The sequence below is a fragment of the Elephantulus edwardii genome, unplaced genomic scaffold (assembly GCF_000299155.1).
Source record: "Elephantulus edwardii isolate Elephantulus edwardi_28Jun2011 unplaced genomic scaffold, EleEdw1.0 scaffold00010, whole genome shotgun sequence".
In the NCBI taxonomy this organism is placed as follows: Eukaryota; Metazoa; Chordata; class Mammalia; order Macroscelidea; family Macroscelididae; genus Elephantulus; species Elephantulus edwardii.
This window is the reverse complement of record NW_006399760.1, coordinates 23,591,699-23,606,809: the sequence shown is the minus strand read 5'-3', so window position 1 is coordinate 23,606,809 and position 15,111 is coordinate 23,591,699. Positions and strand designations below refer to the sequence as shown.

The 15,111-nt window shown below is 42.8% G+C and overlaps 1 protein-coding gene across 3 annotated transcripts in view; it reads left to right on the top strand.

Annotated features, from left to right (window-relative positions):
• The first annotated feature begins 389 nt into the window (after positions 1-389).
• The window catches only part of CACNB4 (calcium channel, voltage-dependent, beta 4 subunit), a 360,400-nt gene continuing 345,678 nt past the window's right edge, over positions 390-15,111 (top strand). The window contains exons 1-2 of one of the 3 annotated variants that reach the window (XM_006880770.1): positions 390-505; positions 1,027-1,110. In XM_006880770.1, the coding sequence (XP_006880832.1) occupies positions 446-505; positions 1,027-1,110 (144 nt within the window). In that variant the 5' untranslated portion in view covers positions 390-445. Of the gene's footprint in view, positions 506-720; positions 792-1,026; positions 1,111-15,111 lie in introns of those variants that run through there. The other 2 variants (XM_006880773.1, XM_006880771.1) reach the window with 2 other exon arrangements.

The following is a 15,111-nucleotide window of genomic DNA, read 5'->3' as shown; positions in this document are numbered from 1 at the left end:
CATCCGCTCGGGTCTTCCCACTCCCTGCCACACTGCACCAGCTTCCCTCTCCAAGTCCTGATTCATGAACCGTGCCACCTTTGTCTCATTTTAAACTGTGCAGACTATTTTAATCCTCCCACCCCCATTCCAGATTTCCCCCTCCCTCCATCCACTGGAAAGCTCTGATGTAAGGCTCTCACTAGGTGGGAGAAAGCGCGCTTCTCCCAATCGGCTCTGGTAGGCGAGGTCCCCAGAAACCCCCTCCCCTGACCGCGCTGCAGGCGCGGGCGAAGCGCGCTTCCGCTTTAAGGTGCTGCGCTCCCCGAAGTGTGGCCGAGAGTCGGGGAGCGCTCGGGTCCGGCACCGGGTTGAGGAGCTCCAAGCCCTCCTCCCCTCCCGCCTCGCGTCCTCGGGGGCCGCGCGCCCTCCGCCCACCGCGCACGGGCGGGCCATGCGGTGAGCCATGTCCTCCTCCTACGCCAAGAACGGGACCGCAGACGGGCCACACTCCCCCAGCTCGCAGGTACCGCCCCCTCCTCCTCCTCCTCACCCCGCCCAGCGTCCAGAGAGCGCCCCGCCTTCATGCCGGGCGCACGGGGCCCCCAGTCCTGCGAGGCGGCAGCCCTGCTTCCCCCCCCCCCTTCTTGCCTTTCCCCTCCCGCTCCTCCTCTTTCACTTACTCCTCCTCTTCTTCTTCCTCCTCCTCACCTTCTTTGAGTCTCTGCACTCGCGTTCTGGAGCCTGCAGCCTCCCCAGCGGATGCCGGGGACTCGGACCCCGCACCTTGAGAGTCTTTGTTAATGGATGTGGTGGGTGCTCGCGGGCTGCTCATTTTCGGCATCTTTTCACCTGTCGAGACTTGGGGTGGGTGGGTGGTGGCAGCTGGATTAAGGGGGCGCAGAGGAGACATTTGGGTACGGGCTCTACAGGACCCCAGGAGCATGTCTGGAGGCTCGCCGGGGGAGGGAGGTTGAAGGGGGTGGTCGCCCAGCTCCATGCTGCAGTGCTCACCAGCTTCTCTCTGGCCCCGTGTGTCGAGTTCAGGTGGCCCGAGGCACCACGACCCGGAGAAGCAGGTTGAAAAGATCTGATGGCAGTACCACTTCGACCAGCTTCATCCTCAGACAGGTAGGAAGGTGGGCGCAGGGAGGATGATGGGGAGGAGGCCAAGTGCAAGGTGCAGGGGTCTGGGGCCGAGCTGTCCCCACGTGGGGAGCCACCGGGCGGGCGCATCTCCGTGCGCGCTTCTTTCCGGCTGGCGCACGGGCTCTCTGCCTCTTGGTCTCGTCCCGAAATCTCCAAGCTGCCCCACGAACTTAGTTCGTCTATCGATGCATATATATCGATGCATGTGGTTATAGGCGTCGGCGTCCTGGGTCAGGTGCATTGAGGTTAAAAGTTGGAAATACATCAGCTGCACCTTATGTAATTCGACTCTGATCTAGGCAGATAGTTAAGGGGTTCTTCTGTTTTGTCCTAATTTGAGTCTTCTCTTTCTGGGTCTTGGGAAGGATCCCCGAGCTCAGGTCAAAGGGAAGACTGTCTCGGAACAAAGTTTGGTCTCGATGTGAGACCACATCCTTCTTTGGCTTAATTTGGGGGTCGAGTCGGGGCGGGGGGCGCGGAATCCTACTCGTTAAATGAAAACAAGCCGCGGCTGGCACTCAGTCCCTGGGGTCTGGCTATAACTACACTTTATTCCTCCTGGTTATCCCGCACGCAATTTGTACTCCAAATTTCTAGTTATGCTGAATGTTTGGATGCCTTCTACTTCGACACAGGAAATCTTGTGTTTTCTTACTGCCCGCGTGCTGTAAATGAAGCCCCCCATTCCGGGTCCTAGAGAGGTTGTGCAGGAGGATCTCATTTCTGTCACTCCTCAGGGCTGAGCATGTGGAGGTGACCTGGCAGGTCTTGGGCTGGCGCGCTGCACTTTTCATGCAGGCTTCCCCGTGGGCTGCTGGATTGACCTTGGGGCGTTCTCTTCTCTGTAGGTGACTCAATATCTAGTGATGGGTTTCTAACTTGTGAAGGCAGTTGTGCTGATTTTTTTAGTAATTATCATAAATTTAAACAGATTGCCAACAACGGGGTCATATTAGACAAAGGTGGGGCCTACACCTCTCCAAAAGAGTACATCACTTGAGTTGAAATAGCATGCAGGCTTAAATTTTCTCCAGAAGTGAAAATTAGTACTACCACGGTTTCAAGCTGTTGTATGTAGGGTCTTGGTGAATGGAAGTCGTCTTCGTGACAGCTAACAACAACTCATTACTTCAGGGAGCACGAGGAAAAGAAATACATTTTATATTCATTCTAATAGAATTCTGTTTATCCCCTTGGTGGTACTTATTTTAGCATTTCTTTCATAACTCGAAGGCATTATGTGTTTTTTAAAAAAAGAATCTTGCAAATGTTTGGAGTCTTGCTCATGTTTATTTTTCTAGGTGCTTAGTTTGGGTAAGCATCCCTGGTGGCCACTGTGTTGCAGTGTTGTGCTCTTAATGGAAAGGTCAGGGATTCAAGTCTACCATCCTCTCCCTGGGAGAAAGATGCAGTCTCCTTCCTATCGATTTATAGCTTCAGAACTGAAGGAGGGTCACTATGTATTGGAGTCCACTGGATGACAGTGGGCTTTAATTTTGGTGGTGTTTTGTTGTAAAATCTAGGAAATGCTAATTATACAGCAGTGCATGCTATGAGCTGTTTGACTCTTGAGTTCATCTGCACTGTCACTTCCCTCATGTTTTAGGTTTTTTAAGCTGAAGCAAAGCAGTAGTGTTCTCCCTAATATTTTTATATTGTATTCTCTTTATGCAGATAGTTAAGTGAGATAATTTATGTAGCAATTCCATACCAAGTGTGCTGCTAGATATTGTTTTAAATGATGTTTTAGAGGTACTTCCTGTTAAGCAGTTTGGGAGTAATTTAAATCAATGCAGAGTTTTAGGACAAATGTTTTTAAGTCTTTCTGAAATGAATTTATTTAGTAAAATGGACTAATTTAAGTTATAATATTTTTTCAATATGAAAATTAGCCTATTAAAGGGATTATTTACAGATCTTACTGTTTTATGTATAAAAAGCGTACTTAATTTTTAGAATCAATTTAGAGTTCACGTAAAAGTCATGATATAAACTTCTAAAATGGCTATAATAAAAAGTAACAGATATTTGACAAAAGATGAAAAATGCTTACAAATGGAATTTAACAACATCTTATGAAATAAAATTGAACAGTTTTCACCCGATTGCCCAAAATATTTTTAAAAGCATAACAGCTGTTCATGTTAATAGAACCTCATTATCTGAAGAATAGCCAGTGATTTAGTGATATTTGGATGCTTGATGTCTTGGGATGATGGAACTTCTTGGTGACATTTTACAGTCTTTGTGGATGCCTTCACACAGGAAGAACATACTGAGGTTACCGCTAAAAATAATGTTGCTCTTTTCTCTGTTCTATCAGTTATAAATATATGGGGGAAAGTAGTCACTAAAACAAACACCAGTTGGAGAACGCTGGGCTGGTGGTGGAGGAAAGAGGAGAGTTGGCACACTCATCCAGTTGAACAGCCTTAGTTTTTGAGCTGGAAAGAAGTCCTGTTATCTGTGTATGTGTACATGCACACATACGTGCACGCACACGTTCCTACATCCTTGTGCATACTTGTGAAAAAAGCTGACTAAGAAATATGACTTGACTGCTCGCTGAGAGCTGGTCCTGGAGTCCCTCAGGCGTCACTGACCTTGTTTGCTGGTCTAATAGACTGTTGGCCTCCCCGATTTAGGAGGGATATGGAAGTTTTGGAACAAACCCAGGGAACAACTAAGTGGCTTCTTTGAGGAAAGATGAGAAGATAAGTATTTTGCTACTGAAAAGAAAGCTAAGGGTGACCCAGTAATGATCTTCAGAGTGTATACAAAGGCATGCTTTGGAAAGATGAGGAAGTGTTCTTGGTTCTAATTGAGGTTAAAAGAATCGGCTAAAATTAGAAAGGGAATGATTTACAGCAAGACTTTCCTAAGAGGCTATTATCATTGTGATGGTTTCCTAAGGGAGGTTGTAGAATTTCTCTCAGAGAACTTCTGACAGGCCCTTTATCAACGGATGATTTGAACCAGTTTCAAATTTAGGAAACATTTATTAAGCATATGCTGAGTACCTAGGACTGTGATAGATGCTTTTGGGGAAGGAATGAAAAGAGGAATTAAAGAGTGGGCAAAATGCTAATGTTAGTTGAGGATTAAAATACAGTGACACTGCACATTTGTTGTGTACTCCAGGTAAACCTTTCCCCCCTGAGATTGGGGGAGGGAGATATCTGATCAAAGTGGGATTAATTTGTTCACCTTCCCTTTTTAAGGCTGCACTTAGGAGGAATGCAGGCCTAATAGCATCGTGTTGAGTTGTGAACTCTAAGATGTGGACACAGAACTTGAACACATGACCTTCCTCTTGCTGTACGTACATGTGCTGAGCCCTCTGTGTTCACTGTCCCTCTTCCTTGAGACCTAAGTTCACTCTTTACTTTCTAGGGGGATATACCTTTTTCAGCTTTCCTGATAAGATCAGGCCCCCAGCTAGGGGCTCCCAGAGCCCCTTGTACCATTTCTTGGGTAGGACCACCACTTTCGTAATTTGGCCTGTGCTTGGATTTCTTTGTCTCCAGCTAGATTATAAACTCCATGATGGTGAATTTCTGGTTTTGGTACAGAAGTCAGATACGATATTTGAATGACTGGTAAATGTGGCTAGAGGAAGACTTTGCTCCAAGATGATATATCAGAAGAAATAACCCATTTAGGCTTGGGATTCTGCTCCCTTTAAGTTTTCTGCTCCTGCCTGACTACTCCAAAACTTAATAGCTTAAATATTGTTGTTACATACAGTGGAGTCTGAACCAACTCCTAACTAACCCTCCGGTGGGTTTTCAGAGATAGGAGAGGAAATTGCCCATCTTTCTCCTCAAGGTGGTGGATTTAAACAGTGTTCCTTCAGGTTGACGGCACAGCTGCTATCCACCTTCTTACCACAAGGCTTCTGGAGCTCCCTAGATTTAAATAACATTTTTTGTCTTCCTTGTGATTCTGTGAGTTGACTGGACAGTTCTGCTTCACAGGATGTTCATCGAGTACTGAGATGGCTGGAAGGTCCAAAATAGCTTGACACATGTGGACGGCAGTTGGTGCTGCCTGTTTTTGAGAGCTCAACTAGGCTGTTGGCACAGGCCTGCAGTATTCCCCCACACGGCTTCTCACCATGGTTGCTGGAACTTCCTCATAGCATGTGGCTGGCTTCCAGCAAGATGCATTGCAATAAATAAAGACACAATGTTACAGATTTCCTAAGACTAGTCCAAAGATTATATAGCAATGTCTTGGTCAAAACAAGTGGCACAGGCAGCCCAATTTCTAGGGGAGGAAGAAGAGATCTTTGTTTAAATGAAGTGTGGCATGATCACATTGCAGAAGCCACTTCATGGCTTCTTGGTTTGGTGGTTCAGTTATGGTTTTGTAAAAAGAACACCGTCAGCAAGGGGGATGGCTGAGTTTGACCTCTATGAACTCCACAAGAGGGAACTTCCTCCATCATCAGCATCCACAACATAAAACCAATTACCAGATACCCCTCACGCCACTGCACCCCTTTCTACGAACTCCAGAACCAATCCAACTACTCAACTTAGTGTGAAATCCATTGCAATAATTACACAGACCTCACAGAATAATACTCAGCAGTTAAGGGGTTTATTAGGCAAGTGAATGTATTACAAATCAGGTTGGTAGCTGTATAGACTTTTTGAATCAGGACAGCTTCAGAAGTGTGCTTATAGGCCCTTTAGCATTCAGCCTTGCAGCTTTGTTGTTTTTAGGTGCTGTCAAGTTGAGTACAACTTATAGCAACCCTATGAACAGCAGACCTAAATCGTGGCCTATCTTATGCCATCCTCCTCATCTCTGATACAGTTGAGCCCATTGATGTAGTAACTGTGTCAGTCCACCTTGTTGGAGGTCTTTCTCAAAGCTCTCTTATTCTCACTAGTTATGGCATTTTACAAATATGACATTCTTCCCTCCTCCCCAAGCCTCCAGATAGCTTGGGCCAAAGCCCTGGCTCTGGCTCTGTAGGGCAGCAGGTCCTGGTCAACTTTGTCTCATGTTGGGTCTTTGATTCTCTTGCTGTGGTTGCTGCTGCTGCTGCTGTTCCTTTAAGCCCTGATCTGAGTGGTACAGGAATCTCTGACCTCCAAGGGTGCTGCTGCTTCATTGCCAGTTGTGAGATTCCTAAATTTCTGCCACTGAACCTGTTCATTTTAAACCTGGTGGAATGGCAAATATAGCCAGTCCCTTTGTGGATAGGCTAACATATTCCTTTTGCAAGTGACCTCCTAGTTATGAGACAAAATCAGACAATGGCCTAGAAAAGCCATTTCACCACAGATACCATGCTATATTGTACCTCCTTGTGCATTGCATAGTGCATATTATCTTAAAAACTTGCAAACAGCCATTCAGGATGGAATGACTTGTCTCAATTTGACCTGAATAGAGGAGAGGTGGAGAGTCGCAAATAGAAATAGGACATGGAATATGTGGCTCATTACCTCCACAAACAACATCCTCCTTTGCTATGAGATCATAGGATGTAGATGGTGTCTGGCAATCATTCCTGACTAGTTGCATCAAAGATTCTATTGAGGAATCCTCACCAAAAGGAGGGAAGTAAAGAACAGAATTTTGAATTCTCTTGAAATCTAGCACAATAGGTAGAAGTAATTTAATACATTTCGGCTTTATACTTTTTCTGGAGTGTTGGAGGCTGGATGACCTCCAGATTCATTATTCTGAAATATCCTTAAAATCTACACCAAGAATATTGCCTGAAGTCTCCTTAAAAATAAAAACACAAGGTGGAGGAGAGGGTGGAAGCAAAGGAATGAGGATGTGTGTGTGCATGTGTGTGAGATTAATCATGGGCTTGTACAATTTGATGGAGGGGTGAGGGAAGTTGGAAGAATCTGGCCTGAAAGCAATATACTCAAATTTTGTAAATATACCAGTGTAATAAGAAAAATAAAGACACAGTAAAATAACTGATAATGTTTACCTTGAGTGTTTTCTGTTTTAAAAATTTATTTCATCATTGTTTTGAGAATGTACACAGAAAGACATACGCTGATCCAAACATTTCTACAAATACCCTTTAGAGACACTGACTGATACTTTGAGTTGTCCAGTCGTTTTCACTTTTTTCCTAAGTGGCTCTTCCTCTGTTAACATACATGCTGCCCCATCATGTTTCAGTCTTAATCGTCTGAGTTGCTGTTATCAATTTGACCCAATACAGACTCTTAAAAGAGCATAATGGTCAAGGCAGACTTTTTTTTTACACTATTTAAACTAAGCTGTGTTCAATTTTAATAAGACTTTACAAAACAACTCTGAGATATCATCTCACCCCAGTCAGAATAGCAAAATTTAACAGAACAGCAAGCAACAAATGCTGGTGAAATTGGGGAGAAACTGGAACCCTTATTCACTGTTGGTGGAAGTGTAAAATGGTGTAACCACTGTGGAAGGCAGTGTGGTTGTTTCTCCAAAAGTTGCAAATAGAGATACCATTTGACCCAGCAATTCTACTACTGGGAATATATCCCAAAGAGACCATAACTGCCACCCAAGCAGATATATGCACACCCATGTTTATCGCGGCTTTTTTCACAATAGCAAGGAGTTGGAAACAACCCAAGTGCCCATCAACAAACGAATGGATAGAGATATTCACACAATGGACTACTACACTGCATTGAAAAACAAGGAACTCATGCAGTATTATTCCAAATGGGTGACCCTGGAGGACATTTTGCTGAGTGAAGTATCTCAGTCACAAAAGGACAAATACTGCATGGTGATACTGTTGGGACTGACATCAGGGTTGGGGTAAGACTGAGAAAAACTGGATAAATTATGTATACTGCCTTGAAACATGAGGGAAAGAACAACTTAAAAGCGATATATGAAAAGGTATTATGGTTATCACAGGAGTCCAGAAATAAGGTTGCATAGTGGAGTATACTCAGGGCATTGGGTGGGTGGGGTGGTGGTGCAGGGGGATTGTATACCAATGAAAGAATTTTTCTTTTACTTTTCAAAGAGGAGTGAACTGGAGGGGAGGACTGGGCATGGAGAAGGGTGCAACAATGAATGAATGGAAATCCAAAATCTCTGTAAATGTTCATTAAAATTAATAAAATAAAATTAAACGAGACTTTAGGGGATATTTTTGGTGTATAGTTCAAAGATTATCTCTGGACAATAGTTTAGGGTTTTATCCAATCTTCAGGGCTCTTCAAAATCTAGAGTCCAAGAGAATTTGAAATACTGTTCTCTGTTTCTCCCCACCCCACCTTGGTGAGGATTTTACTACAGAATTTTTGATCAGAATTTTTGGTAATAGTAGTGAACACCATCCATTTCTTCTAGTCTTATAGCCAGAGAGGCTGTTTATGAAGGCAATTAACCACACATTTCATTTCAGCCCATACTTACCTCTTCTTCATCCTCTGTTATTCCAGGTGGATAGAGACCAGTTGTTGTGCTTTGAGGAACAATTTACGACTTTTTATAACCTTGGGTAGCAGGCAGTGTATGAGAAGGTAGAGCAGACTCATTGACCATATAGTGATGCTGACTGACTAGGTTGGCCCATGAAGCTGTAGTTGTAAACTTCTATACCAGAGAACCAAATCCCAGGAAGTGTTTGGTTTTTTTGTAAACAGCTTCAACAGCTCCTCTTTTTGTTGTTGGTAAAATATCTATCACATAACTTTTGGCAGTTTCACCTTTTCTAGGTATAAAATGTATTGAATAATTTACAGTAGTTGTTTGTGTAAGCCAACCCTTAGTGAGGGTGCTGTTTTTGTCACTACTGTTGCTAGATCCTCTCAACCAATGCCATTTCACTCCTTTTGTTCACCAATAAACTTCAATTTTCATAAGTCTGCCTTTCCTAATCTTTATATATAAGTGACTTTATATAATATTTATCCATATTTTACTCAGCATAATGCCTTTGAGCTCTGTCCATGTTGGAGCATACCTATAAGCACTTTGTTTCTCCTGCTTGTGGAGTATTCTGTTGCATGTACGTGGTGTTGTTGTTATGTGCCGTTGAGTCGCTTGTAACTCATAGCGACCCTATGTACACCACCCCTAAACTCTGCTCTGTCCTGTGCCAGTCACCGTCTCTGACACACCCATCTCAATTATCCCAGTCACTGAATCAATCCACCTCGTAGGGGACCTTCCCCTTCTGTGCTGTCCCTCCACCTTACCCAGCATGATGTCCCTCTCCAAAGACCTGTCTCTCCTTACAACATGTCCAAAGTATGTCAGACGGAGCCTTAGAATTCTTGCCTCCAAGGAGCAGCCCGGCTTGATCCTTTCCAGGATGAATCTGTTTTCCTAGCAGTCCATGGTACCCTCAATACTCTTCTCCAGCACCACAGCTCAAAGGCATCAATTCTCCTTCTATCCTCCTTAGTCATTGTCCAACTCTGATGCATAACAAGTGATAGCAAAGACCATGGCCTGTATCAGGTGCACCTTAGTCTTCAAAGAGACACCGTTGCTCTTCAGTACTTTGGAGAGGTCCCTAACAGCAGACTTTCCCATGGCAATACGTCTTCTAATTTACTGGCTGCTGGTGCTGAGAGTGTTGACTGTGGAGTCAAACAAACTGAAGCTGTGAACAATCTCAATCTCTTCACCATTCATCCTGATGCTGCCAATTGGTCCAGTGGTGAGAATCTTTGTCTTCTTGACATTGAGCCTCAATCCGTATTGGAGGCTGCAGTCCTTGACCCTCTGCAGCAAGTGCTTCAGGTCCTCCTCAGTTTCAGCAAGCAGGGTTGTATGATCTGCATAACGCAGATTGTTGCTAGATCTTCCATCAATCTTGACCCCACATTTCTCCCCCTAGAGCCCAGCCTCCTGGATAATCTGTTCTGCATATAGGTTGAAAAGGTATGGCGTACGCCCTTCCCAATTTTGAACCATGCAGTGTTCCCTTGCTCTGTTCTGATGACTGCCTCCTGGTCCAAGTATAGGTTTCACATTAGAATGATCAAGTGTTCTGCAGTTTCCATTCTTCTCCAAGTCAGCCGCAGTTTGTTATGATCCACACAGTCAAACACCTTTGCATAATCAATGAAACACAGATAGACATTCCTCTGGTATTCTCTGCTTTCAGCTAAGATACATCTAACATAAGCTATAATATCCCTAGTACCACTACCCCTTCTAAACCGAGCCTGGACTTCTGGCGGTTCTCTGCTGATGTGCTGTTCCAGTCGTTTTTGGATAATCTTCAGTAGAATCTTGCTTGCATGTGAAATCAATGATATTGTTCTATAGTTTCCACACTCTGTTGGGTCATCTTTCTTTGGGATAGGAACAAATATAGATCTCTTCCAGTCAGTATGCATGTACGTACCACATTTTATTTATCCATTCATCTGTTGATGGACATTTCTACCTCTTGGTGGTAGTGAATATCATTTAGAGCAACATAAGTATACAAGTCTCCTTTACTCTTTATGTTCTCTAGCCTTTTGAATATGTACCCAGCAGTTGAATTTTTGAGTCATCCAGTAGTTTTGTTTTCTAATTTTTGAGGAATCACCAGCCTGTGTTCCACAACAGCTGTACCATTTTGTATACCGCAGTGGCGAAGGGTCCAGTTGTACCACCTTTGCCAACATTTCTTATTTTAAGCATGTGTGTATGTTTGTCTTCGCCACTTTGGTTGCTCTTAGGTGTTGTTAAGTCGGTTCTGAATCATGATCCTACGCACCCTGACATGCCTGACCCTCTGCCATCCTCACAATTTCTGCGCTTTGTTTTGGCCTCTGTGTCAGTCCATCCTGTTGAGGATATTCCTCTTTTCCACTGACTTTCCAGTGTCTTTCTTCAGGGATTGGCCCCTCTGGATAATGTGTCTAAAGCATATGAGACGAAGTCTCATCATTCTTGCTTTAAAGGAGCATTCTTGCATCACTTCGCCAAAGATTTGTGTGTTCTTTTGGCAGTCCGTGGTATACTCAGTATTTTTTGCCAGCATAATTCAAAGACATCCATTCTTCTTCAGTTGTCCATATTCATTGGCCAACTATTACGTGCATGTGAAACAATTTATGCTGCTGAGGCTTAGATTGGCCTAAGGTGCACCATAGTCATTAAGGTGATATTTTTGCTTCATAGCACTTTTTTCCCCTCCTGTGTACCATTGAATCAGATCTGACTGGCAAAGGAGGGGATTGCCCCTCCTTCTCCAGCAGAGGCTCTGGTGGATTTGAACCTCATGCCTTCAGGATTGCAGTACAGTGTCTTGCCGCTAGGCAACCAAGTAGTCCCTTTCCGTAGCACTTTTGAAAGGGTTAAACAGCAGATCTTTCCACTGCAGTAGGTGACTTGTTTTCTTAACTGCTGCTCCCATTGGTGTTGACTGTGAATACAAGTGAAATGAAATCTTTGACTACATTAGTCTTTTCTCCATTTATCGTTATGAATTATTTCCCGTATGTTGGTGTGTGAACCATAGTGAAGGCTATAGTCAACCTATAAGCTATCCTAGTGGGAGGAAATGGCATTTCATCGTAATTTTTGTTTGTGTCTCTCAGATGCTAATGATACGGAACATCGTTTCATGTAATTGATGGCCATTTGAAGGTTGTCTTTTCTGTCTAAATCCTTAGCTAGTTTTCTGATTGGGCTATTTATCACTGGATTTTTTTTTTGGTTGTTGTTGAAGTGATACATGTATTTTGATTTTGGATAGAGTATCTAGAGATGATTCTCCAGTTGTTAGTGGTGGTTAAATGTCGCGTTGCTTGCGACTCATAGAGACTCTATGTACAGTAGCTCTGAACCCTGTCCTATCCTGAGCCAATTTCGCTGTCTCTGACACATGTATCCTCATTACCCTAGTTACTGTGTCAATCTATCTTATCTGAGGTCTTCCTCTCCTGGCTCTCTTTCCACCTTTCTAAGCATGATGTCCTTCTCCAAGGACTGGTCCCTACTGGCCATATGCCCAAAGTATGTGAGATAGAGCTTCCAAATCCTTGCCTCCAAGGAACAGCTTGGTTTCACCCTCTCCAGGACAGATCTGTTTGCCCTTTTGTCAGCCCATGATATGTTCAGCACTCTTCTCAATCACCACAACTCAAAGGCGTCAATTTTTATTCTGTCATCCTTAGTAATTGTCCAGCTCTCTGATACATAGCAAGTGCTTCTGAAGACTGTGGCTTGAATCAGTCACATCTTAGTCACTAGACTGACACCTTTGCTCTTCAGTACTCTGGAGAGATCCCTGACAGCAGACTTCCCCAGTGCCCTTCATCTTTTGATTTCCTGGCTACTTGTACCAAGAGTGTTGATAGTGGATTCAGGTAAGCTAAAGCTGTTAACAATCTCAATCTATTTTCCATCTCTCATGTTCTAGTTGGTATCTAAAATAAATTTTTGATGAACAAATATTTTTAACTTTTATAAGGTCCTACTTATTTTGTCTTTGCTGTTTATACTGTTACTATATTGGATAACATATTGTTAGAAGCTAGGTCTCACAGTGTTACTCCTACTCCTTGTTTTAATCATTTTATCATTCTAGTTTGCACGTTCAGATCCTTAATTCAGTGCAAATTTGTTTTGTTTATGGTGTGAAGCATGGGTATTGTTTCATTTCCTCCAGCATCATTTATTGAAGAGACTAGCCTTTTCTCACTAAGTGGGCTTAAAACATTTGCCAAACTGTACATCTCTTTCTAGACTCTATTCTATTCCACTGGTTTACATGTTTGTTGTTAAACCATTAGCAGGCTGGTTGGTTGTTTTGTGTGGGGTTTTTTTTCCTTCAGCATTGCCTTTATGGTAAAGTACACAGTGTATCTGAGAGATACAAAGATTGGAATGCAGAGTCAGGCAGTAAATTCAGAGGACCCTGAGTCTCTCAGAGGAACATGCAGCAGGTGGCAATGGCGGATGCTCATGCTGATGTGCCAGATGTGGTGTCTGTGGCCACAGTGGACACCCTCCAGCAAAGGGAGATGCCACACACTCTGGTAGGAGTGCCTGGGGGGAACCCTGGGCATGGTATCAGGCAGTTTTGATTACATTGTATGAACTATATCCAGTGAATCCAACCCCTGCAATCAAATTGGTTCCAACTCATGGTGACTCTTCTTCGGGATTCTGAGGTTTTATAACTGAACAGCAGCAGAGTACCTCATCTTTGTGTCATGGGGAGTCTTTTGTATCTGAACTGCTTCTCTTTCAGCTAGCAGCCCAACACATAACACACTGTACCACCAGGACACCTTGGGGCAGTGTGACTAACTCATTGTCATCCATTTAGAACTGATTCCTATTCCCCAGCAGGTTTTTGGAAGCTGTAAATTGCACAAGATTGCTTGTCTTTCTCTTATGGAGCTGAGGATGGATTCAGACCACCACCTTTGGTTAACGGAGCAACTCCCTATGGACAGTGCCTCCAAGCTCCCCGGAGAGTATGGTTTAGTATCAGGAAGTGTGAACTTTGTTCTGTTTCAGCACTGACTTAGCTGGTCAGAGCCTTTCACAAGTTCATATAATAGTTAAGGATTGGGTTTTTTTTTCTTCTTCTTCTGTCAAGAAGGATGTTGGAATTTTGTTTGAGATTGTGCTCAGCCTATAGATTGAGTCTGGTGCTGTTTTAAGATCTAAATACATGCTGTGAAAGTGTAACACTAACCTGAAGGATTGGATAGGAAATTTAGAGGAGAGTGAGTTTGTGCTAATAAAGGAGGAATAATTTGGAAAAAGAGGGTGAAAATGGTTGCCCAACTCAAAGTATGTTTTTGCTGATTTGTGTATGTGTAGAAATTGTTGAATTTTATGTTCTGCTAAGTGTATTCTCAACAACATAAATTACACGTAAAAAAGAGAAAAAAGGAAGATTTCGTTGCATCTGTCTTTGGAATCATTTACCTTAGTGCACTGAGCCATGTGTTTTTGGGGGTTTTTTTTAGGTATGCTAATCAGTTCATCATTATAATAATTAACCCCCTACTGTATTTAGGGGTCAGAAATCTATTTCAATACTAAATTGATGCTGTAATAAAAGAAGGTAGAAAAAAATTCTTTGGGTTATAATTTGAGCACTAGTTACAGACTTGCCTCTCTGGTGAGATAGGAATTCATTAACAGAAGGTATATGCTTTGCTCATAGCTCTAAGAATAATCATATGCTTAGAGTCATATGCATATTCAAAGTAAACTTAGAATCACAAGATTTTAGACTAGGGAGAGACTGCAGAAGGAACATACCTCAATTTCTCATTTCCAGATGAATAAAACATGGGCTGGTGATAGAAAGGTCTTCCCAAGGTCACACTTAGAAAGTAATGGTAGAACCATGATGATGACCCCAACTCAGATGCTGAAGTATTTTCATTATAACCCACTTTTTCATCACTGAAAAATTGGGGTGTGTGTACAAACACACATAGACATGGGCACATGTTCTTATTCTGTCTAGTTGCTGTAAACACATCAGCTGGAGGAAATGGAGATTATAGATTCTTCTTAGCTGCATCGTGGATAAAATTTTTGTTTATGTAATTCATGACTCACTTAGATCACTGATACACACACACACATATACACATATATGTTTTTAGAAGTCTTTGCTAATCATTCTGTCAGCTAGGGTCTAATCTGAAGACAAAACTACTTGAATCTTTTCTTCCTAAATTTATTTTGTTGTTGAGAATATGGACAGCAAAACATACACCAATTCAGCAATTTCTACTTTTAAAATGTAATGACATTAATTTCATGCAACCATTCTTACCCTCCTTTTCTGAGTTTAACATGAACTAACTTACCTCTCAACGGTTCTTAACTAATATTTCTAGCTGAGGTTGTCAATTTGATCCCATGTATATATTTTCTAAGCCTTTTAAATTTGTTACGCTAAACTATAGTTTGATGTTAAGATGACTTCAGAGGATATTTTTAGTTTATTGTTCAAAGATGATTTTAGGGCAGTAGTTTCTTCTGTCTTCTATGGTTCCAGGAAGACAT